At 51.5% G+C, this 15,211-nt stretch overlaps 7 protein-coding genes across 7 annotated transcripts; 4 read left to right on the top strand and 3 right to left on the bottom strand.

Annotated features, from left to right (window-relative positions):
* Positions 1–61: 61 nt before the first annotated feature.
* F5J12DRAFT_817766 (60S acidic ribosomal protein P1) lies at positions 62–824 on the top strand. The gene is made up of 4 exons (XM_051745144.1): positions 62–145; positions 284–349; positions 409–657; positions 716–824. The coding sequence occupies exons 1-4, from the start codon at positions 143–145 to the stop codon at positions 734–736; spliced, it is 339 nt and encodes a 112-aa protein (XP_051602410.1). The 5' UTR covers positions 62–142; the 3' UTR covers positions 737–824.
* A 423-nt stretch (positions 825–1,247) lies between these two features.
* On the top strand, positions 1,248–3,244 carry F5J12DRAFT_817762 (uncharacterized protein). Its single transcript, XM_051745143.1, has 3 exons — positions 1,248–1,295; positions 1,371–1,881; positions 1,942–3,244. Exons 2-3 carry the CDS (start codon positions 1,575–1,577, stop codon positions 3,105–3,107), a joined length of 1,473 nt encoding a protein of 490 aa, XP_051602409.1. The 5' UTR covers positions 1,248–1,295; positions 1,371–1,574; the 3' UTR covers positions 3,108–3,244.
* Positions 3,245–3,249: 5 nt separating this feature from the next.
* Positions 3,250–4,379, bottom strand: F5J12DRAFT_527961 (uncharacterized protein). The gene is made up of 2 exons (XM_051739892.1): positions 4,234–4,379; positions 3,250–4,185 (listed from the first exon to the last, which is right to left on the bottom strand). Exon 2 carries the CDS (start codon positions 4,166–4,168, stop codon positions 3,392–3,394), a length of 777 nt encoding a protein of 258 aa, XP_051602408.1. The 5' UTR covers positions 4,169–4,185; positions 4,234–4,379; the 3' UTR covers positions 3,250–3,391.
* On the top strand, positions 4,356–4,941 carry F5J12DRAFT_527943 (DUF1242-domain-containing protein). Its single transcript, XM_051739891.1, has 4 exons — positions 4,356–4,545; positions 4,601–4,710; positions 4,757–4,791; positions 4,841–4,941. Exons 1-4 carry the CDS (start codon positions 4,543–4,545, stop codon positions 4,906–4,908), a joined length of 216 nt encoding a protein of 71 aa, XP_051602407.1. The 5' UTR covers positions 4,356–4,542; the 3' UTR covers positions 4,909–4,941.
* Positions 4,942–4,973: 32 nt separating this feature from the next.
* On the bottom strand, positions 4,974–9,388 carry F5J12DRAFT_904585 (condensin complex subunit SMC2; the record flags this gene model as incomplete). The annotated part of the gene is made up of 15 exons (XM_051748546.1): positions 4,974–5,307; positions 5,361–5,513; positions 5,597–5,734; positions 5,792–5,932; positions 5,993–6,234; positions 6,288–6,403; positions 6,466–6,559; positions 6,619–6,783; positions 6,833–7,276; positions 7,333–7,623; positions 7,679–8,710; positions 8,761–8,898; positions 8,961–9,110; positions 9,169–9,308; positions 9,361–9,388. 15 exons carry the CDS (start codon positions 9,386–9,388, stop codon positions 4,974–4,976), a joined length of 3,606 nt encoding a protein of 1,201 aa, XP_051602406.1.
* Positions 9,389–9,786: 398 nt separating this feature from the next.
* On the top strand, positions 9,787–11,542 carry F5J12DRAFT_717023 (uncharacterized protein; the record flags this gene model as incomplete). The annotated part of the gene is made up of 6 exons (XM_051741041.1): positions 9,787–10,072; positions 10,104–10,184; positions 10,237–10,312; positions 10,567–10,720; positions 10,771–10,804; positions 10,860–11,542. 6 exons carry the CDS (start codon positions 9,787–9,789, stop codon positions 11,540–11,542), a joined length of 1,314 nt encoding a protein of 437 aa, XP_051602405.1.
* A 1,549-nt stretch (positions 11,543–13,091) lies between these two features.
* Positions 13,092–14,986, bottom strand: F5J12DRAFT_970423 (Six-hairpin glycosidase-like protein; the record flags this gene model as incomplete). The annotated part of the gene is made up of 4 exons (XM_051750074.1): positions 13,092–13,838; positions 13,923–14,313; positions 14,391–14,786; positions 14,838–14,986. The coding sequence occupies 4 exons, from the start codon at positions 14,984–14,986 to the stop codon at positions 13,293–13,295; spliced, it is 1,482 nt and encodes a 493-aa protein (XP_051602404.1). The 3' UTR covers positions 13,092–13,292.
* Between the last annotated feature and the right edge of the window lie 225 nt (positions 14,987–15,211).

The raw sequence follows: 15,211 nt of genomic DNA, 5'->3' as shown, positions 1-15,211 counted from the left end.
CGTGACCCACACGACAGGGGTATACCCTATTTGGGGAATCCTTAGTCAGCTCTCAAAAGTTGCCTTGAGCATAATCACTGTCAGTCTCCATTCGACTCCCGTCCTGATCATCGCCGTCGACGGCTTGTATTTGACTATAAAAATGGTGAGTAGTCACTCTGCATGCACATACCAGCCGACCTGTGCCAAATGTGCCGGAAATCTATGTTTATGTCGGTGTACTGGATGGATGGATGGATGTGGATGTGGATGTAGCTGGCACTGACTTGGCGTTCACAAATAGGCCACAGTAGAGCTTGCCGCAACCTATGCTGCACTTATCCTCGCAGACGATGGCATCGAAATTACGGTGAGTGTCTCCATGGCTTTCGGCGGTCGCGAGCTCGTATACAAGGTATTATTTTTCAGTCTGACAAGATCGTCTCCCTAACATCTGCCGCCGCCGTTGAAGTCGAGCCAATCTGGGCAACTCTTCTTGCCAAAGCACTAGAAGGAAAGGATGTTAGAGAACTACTACTAAACGTTGGTGCTGGCGGTGGTGCACCAGCTGTTGGTGCTGCACCAGCAGCAGGTGGTGCCGCACCCGCTGCAGCTGCAGAAGAAGCACCAAAAGAAGAGGAGAAAAAGGAAGAGAAGGAGGAGTCGGACGACGACATGGTACGTAGTCTATACTTCCGTCGTCGCAGATTAGAAGTCTGAACAACTCGCTATTTAGGGTTTCGGCCTTTTCGACTGATCTGCTTTCCCCGCACGATATCTTATTTTCCTCTCCGAGATTGCATGTATCACTGAGGCATCCAATGATTGAAGAATTGAGCCCAACGAAAACCTGATGTGTGGACTCAGCTACTGACAAGGTTTGGGGCAGATCCCCTGAGTTCAGATTCGGAGAAGATGAGGGCAAAGCCCTTACAACGAGCGCCGAGCCCGAAACCAAGTTTGATCAGACATGAGCTTTGGGTCACGAATGGTAGCATTGACGAAACAATGGTATGACAATTTGAGGAAAATCATGCCTCGCTTTGTGATGGAGGAGTAACCACAAATGCCAAGTCAGAACGTCTGACAGTCTCCGCCGAATCCCAACACCGAACTGCGACCGCCCGAGAAGCAGGGGTGGGATTTTGCGCACAGGCTCCGAAAAGAACTCGGAATCATCTTGTCCCATAGCCTGTTTATCTAACTTCAAGACAATCAATTACATAAGTCGGCCGTTGCCGGAGTTGGTCTCGCTTGAGCGCTTGAGTTATCTCTCCCACACAAAGCTCTACGTGTGTTCCCGCATGAAGTCAATTGTGAGTGTATGATTGCTCGAAAATGCAAAGTTATTACTGGGATCCATGATTCTTAATTCCCTTGTCAAATATAAGACACAGGACTCGACGTCGAATGGTCCAAAGCGTGCAAGCCAGCAGAACAATCCGGTCTGTTGCCGGAGTGTGGAACAGATGACAATGAAGTTTGTGTGCAGTACTTCACCCAACTCTCGGTCCACTTGTAAGTCTCGAACAATGCAACAATAATTTCCCTACAAAAGGCATCATATATTCCCCCCCGGTCCAACCGATGGGGCGATGCCATGGACCTCCCGACAAAGCCTTGACCACCGTCCACAGTCGCATATAAAAGGTCTTCTCCCATGGCCTGAACTTCCAAACGATATCCGCAAGCTAGTTTCCTCACCTATTTATCTAAAATCTTATCTCGTCATGTCCGCTGCTGCCGCGTACGCCGTTCGCTCCGGTTCCTTCATACATGACACGAACGCCAATCTCACCTCCAACTTGCTGACCTCCGAGCAGCGCGCAGCCATACGCAAGTCCAATCGCAAGGCCGAGCAAGTTTTAGGAATTACCCTCACGCGGGACGTGAATGCTTTTGGTAAGCATCCCAGACCCCTTTTCGTACCCCATACATAACCCCTGATTGACGCCTCCACAGAGAACAATTTTGGTCTCCTCATGGCAACAATCGGTGCTAAGCGTTCGCGGAGCCGCCAACCCAGCAACGTCACATTCGTCGGCACGCTCAAAGACTTTGGGGTCAAGATGATGGGACTTGACGGGAGGAAGAAACAACGATGCGCGGACGAATCGCGCTCATACCATCAACCCATCGTTCTCCGCTCGGCTGCTGGTTCCACAAGTAGTCTCAAGCGCCGGTACTCCTCCACTGCAACCAGTGACGAGGACTATAATGATGATCATGAGGACGGCTCAGACGTGGATAAGGAATACCTGACAGAACCGAGACGGACCAGTGTGGATATCCCTACCATCTTCGTACCACCATCCCTCCCCTTCTTGAGTGATGCAACCCAGGACGATGTTCCAGCCAACTATCAGTCGCGTTCCCCCCTCGCCCCCCTCATCACGGACGATACGACCGGCTCGTTGTCGCATCATTTTGGGCGCAGACACTCCCTCTGTCTCCCACCGAAACGATGCAATTTCATTCCCTCGTTCCGCAGAGATGATGCTTCTGAAACCTGCTCTTCTCCTGAGTCGGAATACTTTGTTCCCCAATCTGAAGATTTCCAGTGGGACTTCCCTGATCCATTCAAAACGCCCACGACCGATCCCACATACGCTTTCGTCATGGCGCGCTATGCTAAGATGCACCTTGGCGACAATATTGCTCCACACCAGCACGACGACAGCAAGTTTGGCGAGCACCTGCCGTTCGCAAATCTGCGTCCCCCTCCTCCATTCTCTCCATCGGATTGTGAGAGCGAGACTGTCATTGACAGTAGATTCCATACACCCATAGCCCGCCTCTCACTGGGTGCGGTAGGAGGTGGTGCTCAGCTGGGTACGGTTGAACCGACCAACATTCCCTCCAGACTCGGTTCTCCACAGGATGGTTATAATTCTCGCGCCAGTCGCAACAACAGCACATCTTCTGACGACCCCTGCTCTTTCCCCCTGCTCCGTGCAGACCTAGAATATGTTAATGCGATGCTTAGAGCCCAAGAGACACGTGAAGCGAAGGAGGCGATTACAGAAGAAATTCGCCGGAGGGAAAAACGTGCGAGATTAAGGTCTCATCTAAAGAAGATTGCTGTGCTTGGTGAAGAGGCGCGAGCCGTGGTCACTACCGCCGCGTAGTTCTTAAGGGAACTGAACGGTCGGATCAGGGGATCCTGAATAGCGTCTGCAAAGGCACTTGACGAACGAGTTACATAAATACCTGTGCTCTCTTATGATTTTATGGTCCTTCTCTCCTTACACTCACTCTAGCATGAGCCATTTAGAATGTGTATGTACCCAAACAAAATAACCACTCCGAGTTTCACTCGGCACGTGGCAGGGACAAGCATAAGAAAGCCGAACCATACGGTAATACGACATGAGGGAAGGGGAGTTCGGAACAGAACAATCCAATCAATCCACTATGTATCTCCTCCAACTTTTTTCAGTACGTCCTTGTACTCCGGGAAGAGGGCAGTGGTCATCTCCTTCACAAAAGATGACAAAACCGTACTTTTCAAAATCATGTCTGTAAAGTAAGGGTTTCCTTCGCACGTTAGAATATTTGCCAGGAAACCATAGACAGTAAGGTCGATGCGTGAAGGTCGCTCATCTCCATGGAAGTACTTGTGCTTGCGCAACTTCGCTTCAAGAACATCGAGCACCTCCTTCTGCAGCGTCCGTACCTCCTCCCAGGAATGCCTTCCCATACCGGCTGCCCACAGGTTGTTACCAACTTTCCTCAAGAAGTACCACCCCATAAAATACTGCAGGAGCCAGGGCAAGTTGCCAAAGGTATCTCGCTTTGTGACTTGAAAGTTTCCCGGGACGAGCCACCGCTCGTAAACGATCGCACTGTACAACGTTTCTTCTACGTATGCCTGGAAAGCTCGGGATTCCGCTCTTTGCTCGGGAGTTAACTCGGCAAGATCATCAGGGTCTTTGGCGAGCTTGTTTTCGACCAAGTACCGAATGATGAAATGCGAGTCTGCCACGATAGTAGTTTTCCCATCATGCCTTATCTCCGCGAATGGGACCTTCTTTTTGGGACCTTGATAGGGATAGACTTCACGGTGTTCATACGAGATACCGCTGTATCTGAGGAAGGCCTCCAGCTTCTCGCAGAACCCTGAAAAACTTGGTGCACCCTTGGGCTTTGAGGGTGCACAGAGGACGATATGGGTTTCTGGGTTAGCCATTGTTATTTCCTAGTTGACTATGATGATAATCATCGATCGCAGTAAAGCCAGTTGCAATAACTCACTGGTAAGTGGAGAATGTGTTGTGCACTGGATCCTCCTTACGGTAGACAGGAAGGTGATTAAAAGAAACTTAGGTTAGCCCCACATTTATATGTGTAGCCCGGCATTCCAATGATCAATTACGAGTCCTCTCGGCAACACTGGACATTCGCCACCGTATCAGATGTGAGGCGGTGCAAAACTGTGAGTGGGTTCACCCACTTGTCCCAAGAAGGTGTATTTCCATTTTGAGAAACAACCCACGTGTTCAAACTTACCACCGACCAAGCTGTCCCAATAACATTGTGGCAGTAGACGCGAAGTCAAAGAGGATGGTAGGTGGATTTGCAAGGTGCTGCACGCGCTCGCGCTCAAGGAAAATTCCAAAAGTCTGCGTTGTTCAATTTCCAGTCGCTGCTGCGAGTCATTCTGCTCATGATTTGCACTTGCACATACGTTCGTGCAGTCGCCCCTCGCCTCATCGACAGAAACAAAGAAGGGTATGCTCCCATTTGTCTCTGGATTTCTGTGCCAACCGACTGTTAGGATTCTTGGTCTCTTCTTCATGTCTGCTCGCATAGGTGAGAGTTGTACCCACTCTTGTCACGAAGACTCTGACATCTCCTGCAGGCGAACGTCTCTCGCCCTATGTCGCCATGGCCTGTGTCGCAATGGCGGTTACCATGCTCGTCCAGTAATACCCTTACACACTACAAAAATGACATGCCTCGTACGGTGCCAGTCTACTGTAATCATTACGCACTCATTGCCTTCGCCCGCTTCTCCTCGTACTCTCATTGCCCTCGACATCTTGTCTACCCCCGCTATACATTGCCGACCCAGACCGATCGGCGGTCCGCTCAACGATAGACGTCCCATCCCTAAACCGTGTCCTAAACAACACGTTCGCATTCGTGAACAGTCCTTCTTTCAATGAAACAACTATAAACTGTGACCCCTTGAAACGCGTTCGGAAAAGCTGTCCAATGTGCTGAGTGTGCGACAAGTCAAGCGCTGCGTCAATTTCATCAAGAATGTACATTGGCGCGGGTTTGAATTGCAGAAGTGCCATGATCAACGACAGCGCAATTAGCGACCTTCACCGGTACGTCAACACATCGTGAACTTTTTCTAGTCAACGAACACATACCGTTGTCCTCCACTCAACTCCGTCAAACTCTGCTTCCACACACTTCCAAGCTGCACCTTCACCTCCAGGCCCTGCATTAGGTCTTGGCCTTCGGGTGGCTGTAGCTTCGCAAAGTTTCCCGGTAGTAACTCCGCAAATATGCCACCAAAGTCACTATATGTCATGTACCGAGAATGTGTGACGCCATACAATATGGCGTCAATTCCAGTCGGGTAGGTGAAGAAAGAGGGACGTACCGATCAACCTTTTCCCACGTCTTCTCCAACGCATCTCGCTTATAGCGATCAAGTTCCTCAATCGTCGCTTCGATTTTCTCTTTGTCTTTCAGAACCGTCGAAAGCATCTTCTTCACTTCCGTCTCTTTCTTTTCAACACTGCGTGCGACCCGATTGAGAAAATATAAGGCGAGAGGCAAGGAGAAATGCACATACGTATCGATCATATTCATGACTTTCGGGTTCACCTTCCTCTTCGCGTTTCTCTGTTTCTCTTCTAGGTCGTTGGCTTTGGCCTGGAGGCCCCCGATGTCGATCTTGTCGAAGTCATAATGCGTCCCTGGCTTGCCAAACGACCTGTGGATACCTACTGTCAGCGTAGCTGGCGAGGGTGAAGGATAAACAACAAATGCTCACCCGCTTTCCTCTCTAATCCACTCCCAGGCTTTTTCTAACTTCTCGACTGCACTCCTCTGAGCTACCTTCTCCTTTTCCAGTTGCGTGATCTCGAGTTCGAGCCTCTTCACGGAAAAGTCCACCTCATCCATGCCATTCTTTCGCTCACGTAGTACTTCCTCAAGCGACTTCATTTCGTTATCGAAGTGGGTTAGCGTCGCACGTTCAGCAGTGAGGAGTGCAGTCGAACGCGCATGCTTGGTCTAGAAATGTCATCAGTTTAGGGTGAAGATACGATACCGGTAGAGCGACACACCTCTACTTCCCTGACCTTGCCCAGCAATTTGTCCACGTCTTTCTGCAGTTTTGCAACATGCGCGTTTGCACTCTCGATGGAAGCTTCAGCATTGGCGATGTCTTCCACCATTTGTTCTGCGAGGGGGACACAACGAATGGATTGACAAAGAAAATAGAGGAAACGGGAAACGACCTACCGAACTCAAGTACAGCTGTTTGATGTTCCTTCTGTCGGGTCTTGACGATGACAGCTTGTTTTTGAAGCACGGCTTTTTGCTTAGAGATTTCACCCTGGGGAAACGATAAACATTTGCTTGGTTCCAGGGGACATGTAATCCGGGAGGGCTTACCTTGAGCTGGTTAATCTTCCCCTCTTTGTTATTTTTAAATTCATGCATGTCCTTCTCCAGCCGTTGTACATCTTCTTGTGCCGTCCTCTGCTTCTCTTTCGCAGCCTCAACCGCGCGCTGCAGTTGCGCAATCGTTTGTTTGAGGTTCTCGACGTCCGCACTCAGCTAGGTGAAGATCGTCAGGCGCAAACTGCAACTTGGCATTCAAACCTACCCTCGCAGCATTACTCCCACCGAGCTGCTCCTCCGCCAAATTTGCCTCGTGTTCCCTGATCTCCAATTCTCTATGGAGTGCTTTCCACTTCTCTCGCGTGCCTCTCCCGGCCTCTTCTCCCCTCTCTAGTTCCCTCAGCCGTCCCTGCGCCTCTCCGAGCCTCCGCTCTACCTCCAACAGTTCTTGCACGCGCGTCAGAACCCCACTCCCACTTGGGGCGGCACCACCACTCAGCGTGCCAGACGGGTCATAGAGGTCACCCGCAAGCGTAACTGAGCGGACCTTGGCTCCGAACGTAACCACGTTGGCCGACTGCGCGTCCGCGCAAACGATGGTGTCACCAAAAACATAAGCCATGGCACGGGCTACGTCGTGTGGGTAACCGATCAGCGAGAGAGCGGGATGGGCTCTATCAGGTGCCAGTTGAGAGACTTGTGCGAGTTTCTTTTGGTGATATACGTTATGCGTAAGAGGCAACAGACAAGGGAAAATTCACCCACTTGTGCAGACAAAGTAAATGCATTGATTTTGTTCAGTGGTATGATTGTCACGCGCTTTTTGAGCTTCCCGTGCTGCAACAATTCCTTACCGACACGCTCGTCCTCCACGACAACATTATACAGTTTTCCCCCCGCAGCAATCTCCAGTGCAGTAGCTTTGTTCTGGTGCTCTGGTGGAATCGAGGTCAGCGTTGCAACGAGCCCTTTCACTTTGGACCGGTCGAAGTTTGGATGTGGTGGGGTATAGTCAAAGGAAAGGGACGAGAGACGCTGTTTGACAGTGTCGCGCTCCTATCGTGGGCACATAGTCTGCATATACTCCATCCCAAGAATGATCTCCACGTACCTCAGTCACGCGGCGCATTTCTTCTCTTGCAGTGCGGAGCTCTGCCTCACACGCCTGTTGCTGTTCCGCACTCCATCCGCAGGCCTCGAGCTGCTGCCTGAGTCTACTCACGTGTGCTTTCATGTTGTCCAGGTTCTGTTTTCCCTTGTGGACGTCATGCTCAAATTCTCTCTGCTTTGCCTCGGCCGCCTTCAATTCCTTCTCGTGCATCGAGAGCTTCACCCGGCTCTGCTCTTCCTCTGCGGCTCCTTGCGCTTGTCGCGCCTTGGCATCTGCCAGCTGCCCCATGTAACCGCCCCCCGAGTTGTTGGCATTCGACGAAAGACCCGTAAGGAGTGTTTGCAGCAGCTCCTCTGAGTTGGACAACGCCGAGTTTGTGGTGTCGTGCTTACTCTTTACTTCTTGATACGCCTCCTCCACCGATTTCACCTGTGCCTGTTTCTCTTGTAGGGCCACTCGCAGTCCCTGGAGTTCCATTTCCTCGTGGGCCACGTTCTTCTTCTCTTCTGCAATGTTTCCGTTGGCAAGGTCAACCTGTGTTTTGAACTTGACAAGCTCTTTCTCGAGTTCAGCGACCTCTTCTTCCATCTTTTTTAGTTTCCCTCCCTTCTGAAGCTCAGCCTCCCGCTTTGCCTTCACTTTTTCGTACTCCTTCTCAGCCGCACGATGTTCCTTCGACAACTTCTGTTTCTTCCTTGTTAACTCCTCCTTTTCTTCCGCTTTCTGACCAATCTCCTCGTCCACGCTGTCGACACGGCTCTTCGCTTGCGTCCATTCCCATGCTCTCAGCACACGGCCGATGCGTTCCAACTCTGTACGCTCTTTCTGCCACGCCAAAAACTGTTGCTTTTCTGCCCGAAGGTTATCTAGCTTGGGCGTAATTTCTTCCGCAAGGATCGAAGTGAGCTCTTGCACGCGCTTTTCCTTCTTGGACATGGTCTTTTTGGCTTTGTCTTTCCGGTCTTCAAACATACGGGTTCCAGCGGCTTCTTCCACCATGCCCAAAATCTCTTGATGACGCATATTAAGGACCTGCGTAGTAGTGAAGAGGGTCAACGCAGGCAAGAGAAGTAGCGACGTGCCTTTGTGATTCTTCCCTGCATGATGAGAAAGTTGGGGTTGTTGATGTTGAGCTGGACGCTTTGAAAGAGGTTATGGACTTGTTGCTGAGTAGACTTATGGCCGTTGAGAAGGTACTTAGAGATATTGGGCAACGCAATCTGTACAGCACGTAGAAGACCGGTCAGGCTCGACCGGATAGTGGATGGACGTTGGGATGGACCTGACGAGTAACTGTGATCTGCTTGAGGTGCTCAACGCCAACTGGACTCTTATCCCTGTCTGAATTGTCGAACACGATGGTGACGCTCGCTTTTGTTACGCCTGCTTGGCCTCGCTTGTAGATGAGGTCTTGTTGGTTTTGTGCACGCATCTGCGTGGTGCAAGCGACGTTATGACCAGTACTCGCACACAGCAAGTCAAGTACGCACTTGTGACATGTTCGTAATCCCAAGCACGAAACAGATGGCATCGAGGATGTTAGACTTTCCGGATCCATTGAGACCGGTGATGGCGTTGAACGATGGGTCCCACCCTGTGATCTGCGTCCGCACAGGATACGACTTGAATCCTGGGACATTCCATCAGCTTTACTTTACTTTGCCACTGACCGAATACCTTGCCTTCGATGACGAGCTCTTCTATCCGCATCCTTGCACTGACGAAGCAGCGTGGCGCCGCGACGCGACGCGACTCGGCAGTGGGCACCGCTTGTCACGTGATTTGAAGGAGCGTTCTGGACTTTTTTTTGCCAATTTCAGCGCCAACAAAGGCGCCCACATACCATTGAAATACATATATGTGCAATTGATAGACCACATCGATGCTTCAGACTGATATCTACAACTACGAAAAGGCTGTCTGGTCGTCCCCGATGACCGGCGACAAGAAAGCAGCAGCAAAATTCTGGCTTCGAAATTGGTTGCCCGATCCGGACCAAAAAATTTCCGCGTAATGTCAGCCTCAAGCGAAGCCAGGCTATTCTTCAGACTTTCAGTTGTTGACAAACGGCTTCTCGGGCAGACGACGAACATAATTCGTTGCAGGCAATGTCGCTTTCAGACATTTCAGATCTCACCGAACTTTCATCATCAGAAGACGCACCGACCGCAAGACCGACGCCCAAGTCCAGGAAGCAGTCAAAGGAATACAAAATCAAAAACGTTTTGCGGGCGCCTCGGACCACGCAGTACACCACTAAGTCATTATACGGCATGTATTCTGTGCGGCATGCCCCTCCTCAGCGCTCATCAATCTTTCATGTAGACCAGATCATCGACAATGCCATAGATCTGGACCCTGAGTACCAACGAGGCAATTATCTGCATCCACCTCGTCATGTCGCGACCCTAACTCACTCTCATAGATGTTGTGTGGTCCGACGAGAAGCAGTCCGGTCTTGTTGACTCTATCTTGCGTAACTACTATATGCCCCCCATCATCTTTGGTACGCTTAATCCCTTTCGCTCTCCCACGGCCACCAACAACCCGCTACGCAGCCGTCTCCTTTCAAGACGATGGCAGCGAACGCCGCACTTGCATAGACGGGAAGCAACGCCTAACTTCGATACAGAAGTTCGTGTTCAAAACATCCACCAATAGCCCCCCCTGACCCTACTTTGTCCTCCAGATTCTTAGACGGACAGGTTTGTTTGCGATTAATACTTCTTTGATGGTTACTTGACTCCCACCAAATTTTAGATACCTCGTCAGTTCTATCAAACCTATATAGCTCTATGCTGAACTAACTCTAACGCACATTTCAGACAAGGACTCGTAAGTTGCCGGGTGTTTCTTCGGCACGTAAATTGTCTCATGTTCCTATCAAGGTTTACAAACGAAAAGCTATGGTATAAGTCAAGCGCGCAGAATCCTAGGAGGAAACTTCTTCCTCAACAACTCAGAACGCTGTTCGCCAACAAGCAAGTTGTTTGTGTGGAGTACAGCGATCTCACAGATAATCAAGAACGTGAAATTTTCCAAGTAAGACCCTTCCCGTCCCTTTGATTCTTTTCTCAGCTGTTCCGCCTCAGCGTGTGCAACTGGGTGTGGCATTAACACCAGCAGGTATAATGTTTGATTGCTCACGTAGAGGGTGTCGCATATCTAACTTCTCATCCAGAACGTTTGCAAGCGATCGTCGGTCCATGGCCATCTCTCATCCGGGATATTCAGTCACACATTTTGGGTGAGGACGGTCTCGAGGGGTACCTCAACTGGGGACACGCTCGTGGGCGTGATTTTCAATGTCTCGCTACAATTGGGTATCTAATCGAGAACAGCTCAAAACCGGGCATACCCACTTCAAAGGTGCTTGAAAAGTGGCTCCACCAGACAGATCCCGTAAGACCGACCCTTGTAGCAGATCTCCAGGAGACCTTCCGTATCTTTGTCATGCTCGCGCGGGACAAACAGTATAGCAGTTCTTTGAACTCTCCTGCGCGCGTGTCCCCGATCGAGTTCGTGATGATCGGTATACTGATCTATAAGAAGAGGGCGTCCCTTTCTCTCACTCAGCTAACATCTGCGATCGAGAAGATGCGTAAGGACGTGCGCGCCTCGGAGAAGGATATTCGAGCCAATAGCCGAGTAACGAAACTCATGATGGACTTCATAAATAAACGACTCAAGGTATCCGAGCTTAAGAAGGACGGAGAGGGAGACCGTCCTGCATCAATCATTGCGAGATCTGTCAAGCCTTCGGCGAAACGCAAGCGGCCTGCTGAGAGCAGCGACGAAGAGTCGGAGGCTGAATCACCACCACCTCGCAAGGTCACAACCGGCGTCTCAGCAAAAGCAGGTTAGTACTTCGTAGCGTGAGCGGTGTTGTTTATTCAAGAAATTTGGTCAGGTTCCGATTCGTCTAGACAGTCAGTAACGAAGAAGTCGACTTCACCCGTGATCACCACAGCTACGGCGGTGAAAAGGTCTGCCGATGCACCAGCAACGCGATCCGGGAGACTCGAATCGCGGAGTACAATGGCATCTCAGAAACCACTGCCACCTCCCCTTAGGATCCCCGCAGCGAGATCCACTCAAGCAGCAGTTCCAACACCCACCCAGGACAAGGCGGTGACACCCGCCATCGCTGCACCGCAGATTCCTAAAACGTCTATATCACCAACCACCAATCAGCCTGCACCCCCATCTTCTACGCCGATGACCGCTTTGAAACCGCCGCCGCCTCTGCCTGTTTCCGCTGGTCCCCCTCCAACCCCCACTAGAGAGAATGCTCCTCAGAGCTCCCTTCACCCAGTTACCAAAGCTGAGTCCGTGGGCCCATCGCTTCCGACGGCAGACCCTCGGTTGCAGTCTTCATCGGTACATAGCCCATTGGCTAACGCCACTGCCGACAGATTGGCACCTATCCGTGCGGCGAAGGCCGCACTCCTGGGGTCGTCCAGCGGGCGCGAGTCTCCGTCTGGGGTAAATTTGGGAGTTGTAAACGGCGTCGGTAGCGGTCCACAGGGAGCGCAAGACTTCCGGGCAGCTTCACGTTCCTCGACCCCTCAGCAGCCCCCAATACGCAATGCGTACTCAAGCTGGTCACAACCATCCCAAGCACACGCCGACGTTCCCCAGGTCCCACAAGATTTGCAGCGGCTGCCACCTCAGCCCAGTCACATTGTTCAGCAAGCTTCCTTGAACCACACACAGGACTCATTCGGGAGACCATACCTGTTGACGGAGGAAACGTCCGCGAATTTTTCAGATGCAAGAAATGGTTCTCATCATCCGCGCAGTCCTCTGTTCTATCAAGAACCACGTCCTCTATCACCTGTGTCTCACCGACACCCGCGGGCGCAGCACCAACTTCAGCAACAAAGTGGAAGTGTCCCAGGTCATGGCCCGGGTCGACCGCCGCTGCCTCTACCTCCAAGCTCAGCGCGATCACAACAACCGCCTCCTGGCGCCTATGCTCCGCGTGCCCATACGGGTGCGAATACACTACCACCTCGCCCGCCTCCTGAAGTCCGAAGGGCGTCAACACTCCCGTACCCACCTCACCAGCTCCCTCCCAGCGGGCCATATACAGAGAGTGATAGACGTGAGCCGGGGTCGGAGAGACGACAAAGCTTCAGTGACCAACGGGCAAGCTCCGTGCTGGGATCTGGCGCCTATGACTATGACAGGTGGGATCGTGATCGCGTGAGAGACCGTGACTGGAACTACCCTCCACCTAGCCGTCCCCGAGCCGAACGTCCTTTAGGACGTGGGAGGGGACGTGGGTAACTTACTCCGTGCGACCTCCACGGAAGTACGAGAATTTGTACAGTAGCCGACTCCCTGAGTGATGAGGGGCCGGAGATGACAGCCCCAAGCAGCCGCAGAAGTACGTATCATCGAGGGGATTATGCGCACATTCCGACGCTGTATTTAGCTTGCGCAGGTCATAATAGGGTCTACCTCTAGTACCTAGTCCCCCTCCCTGTACACACTTAGAAGTATCCATGCCAGCAAAACGGTCTCTAAAGTATGTACAATTATTACTACAACCGGGCACTTTTCCTCTACCTATTTCATCGACTTACATCTCGTAATTATCATCGCGTCTTCAACATAAGAGGAACGTCACAACCATCGCATCAACCACGATCCACGCCCAGCTTACTCGGGCAAGCGGACTCACAGTGCCATTGGCATTGGCATCGGCATTGGCCCCTGTTGTCCCGTTCGAGACCCAATCGCGCCACGCAGCCTGCATCGCGATAACAAACGCCTCGCTCTCAGGGCTTTGCTGCCCCTGATCAGGATATGAATATGGATTAACGACGGGTGTAAGCCACCCATCCGGTGTGAAATGTAGCAAACCTGGTATTCCAGTTGCCGTTGACGATGCGTATGGTGCTGAAGCGGTAGGGGTAGTGGTAGTGGTTGAACTAGGCACAGATACCGTTCCTGTACCAGCAGTGGAGATATCAACAGCTGAACCCGCGGGAGCGGAGAGTGTCCTTCGACAAAGCTCTGCGACGGGAATATGTTTGTCCACACCCCACAGAAGGGAAAGACGGTAGACAGTGCTCGCAAGCAGCGCGGTTGAAGATGCATCAGTGAACGTGGACGAATTGTCAGCGTAATTGTGGAAGAGGCCGCTGGAATCCTGCAAGGGGTCGGTGATGCGAACGCCCCATATAGTAAATATACCTGACCGAAAAAAAAACGGGTGAGAAAAAAAGTGACGCACAAGATACGAGTACATCCCATCATGTATTTCCTGCACCCAATCAGCTAAATCCTGTTGTTGACTCATCATCGAGGTCGAAAACTGTGACTGTTTAATCGTGCTCAGCACCCGAAGCATCCCAGCTGCAGCCCAGCCATTCCCTATGACTCGTTGAGAACTAATTTCGATAGAATCTACGGAGAGGAGATGTACTATACCAGTAGACCAATGACCGTTGTCCGTCCCATACACTCCGAGTTGAATATGTTTCCAGATGTTGCTGGCATTCGAATTCCGAAGATATTTGCGGTAAAGGCGAACTTGATTGTAGGCCTCCTGCACGAGCGACTGGTTCCCCATCATTACGCCATAATACGCGAGGAACGGCGGTGCCATATACACGAAATCACTCCTAGGTGTTCATATATTAGAGAGGGTCACGAAGCGGGGTGTGCGAGGATCTATAGACCTAACAGCACACTAACGCACCAAAGTTGCACCTGGTCTGTCCTTTGCGAAATCGCACCGTCATGGGTCCGAGAGACATTCGATAGCAGGAACTCGAGCTGGTCACGTGCTGCGCCTGCATAGTCGAGTCCATCCACTGCGCCCTGACCCGTCCAGTTTGCAAGGAGCACTGCAACACCTATACTTGCTGGGTCACCAGTAGCATTATCTGACATGAGTGGCTGGGGTCCTGTGATGTTCCTATTTGACGTGGAGCGGTTGGCAACAATCATGTGCGCGATGCCTATGACGTCACTGAGTGAACTAGTGAGATTGGAGGGGATCTGCTGGGGAGGCGGTAGAGAAGTGGGAGAGAATACAGAGTATGACGGTGTATTGAGCTCCAAGAGTACTTCCGCGCGCGCGCCATATTCCCAGCTGCAATGGAATCGTGACGCCGGGTTGTGTCTCTTAGAGGTGGGGACTCACCTGTGGGTCGCACCTTGCGCCAGGCGCTGGGTTACGATGCCGACGTCAGCGGTGGAGAGGTTCTGAGCATATGCTTTGTCATAAACGAATAAAGTCAGACTCGTCACCAGCGACGACAGACACTTGCAACTTGTCATCCCATGTCTCATAGTGAAGGCCAGCAAGAGGGAAAGCAATGGATACGCTGGTGTACAGCCGACAGTGGAAACTGGGGGGATGCCTGGGTGCACCCATCAACAGGCAAGTGCCAGAAATATAAATAAAATAAGTAGTGTGGAAATATAGAAATTCCGGGAGTTTACATGTGGGGTCAGGGACCCTCGCGGGTTCGGTGAGGAACCTTGAGCAACCCGTCGTAATCGTAAGATGTAGCA

This window comes from Pisolithus orientalis (genome assembly GCF_024613125.1).
Source record: "Pisolithus orientalis strain OTSU chromosome Unknown F5J12scaffold_7, whole genome shotgun sequence".
Lineage (NCBI taxonomy): Eukaryota > Fungi > Basidiomycota > Agaricomycetes > Boletales > Pisolithaceae > Pisolithus > Pisolithus orientalis.
This window is presented reverse-complemented; position numbering and strand designations above follow the sequence as displayed.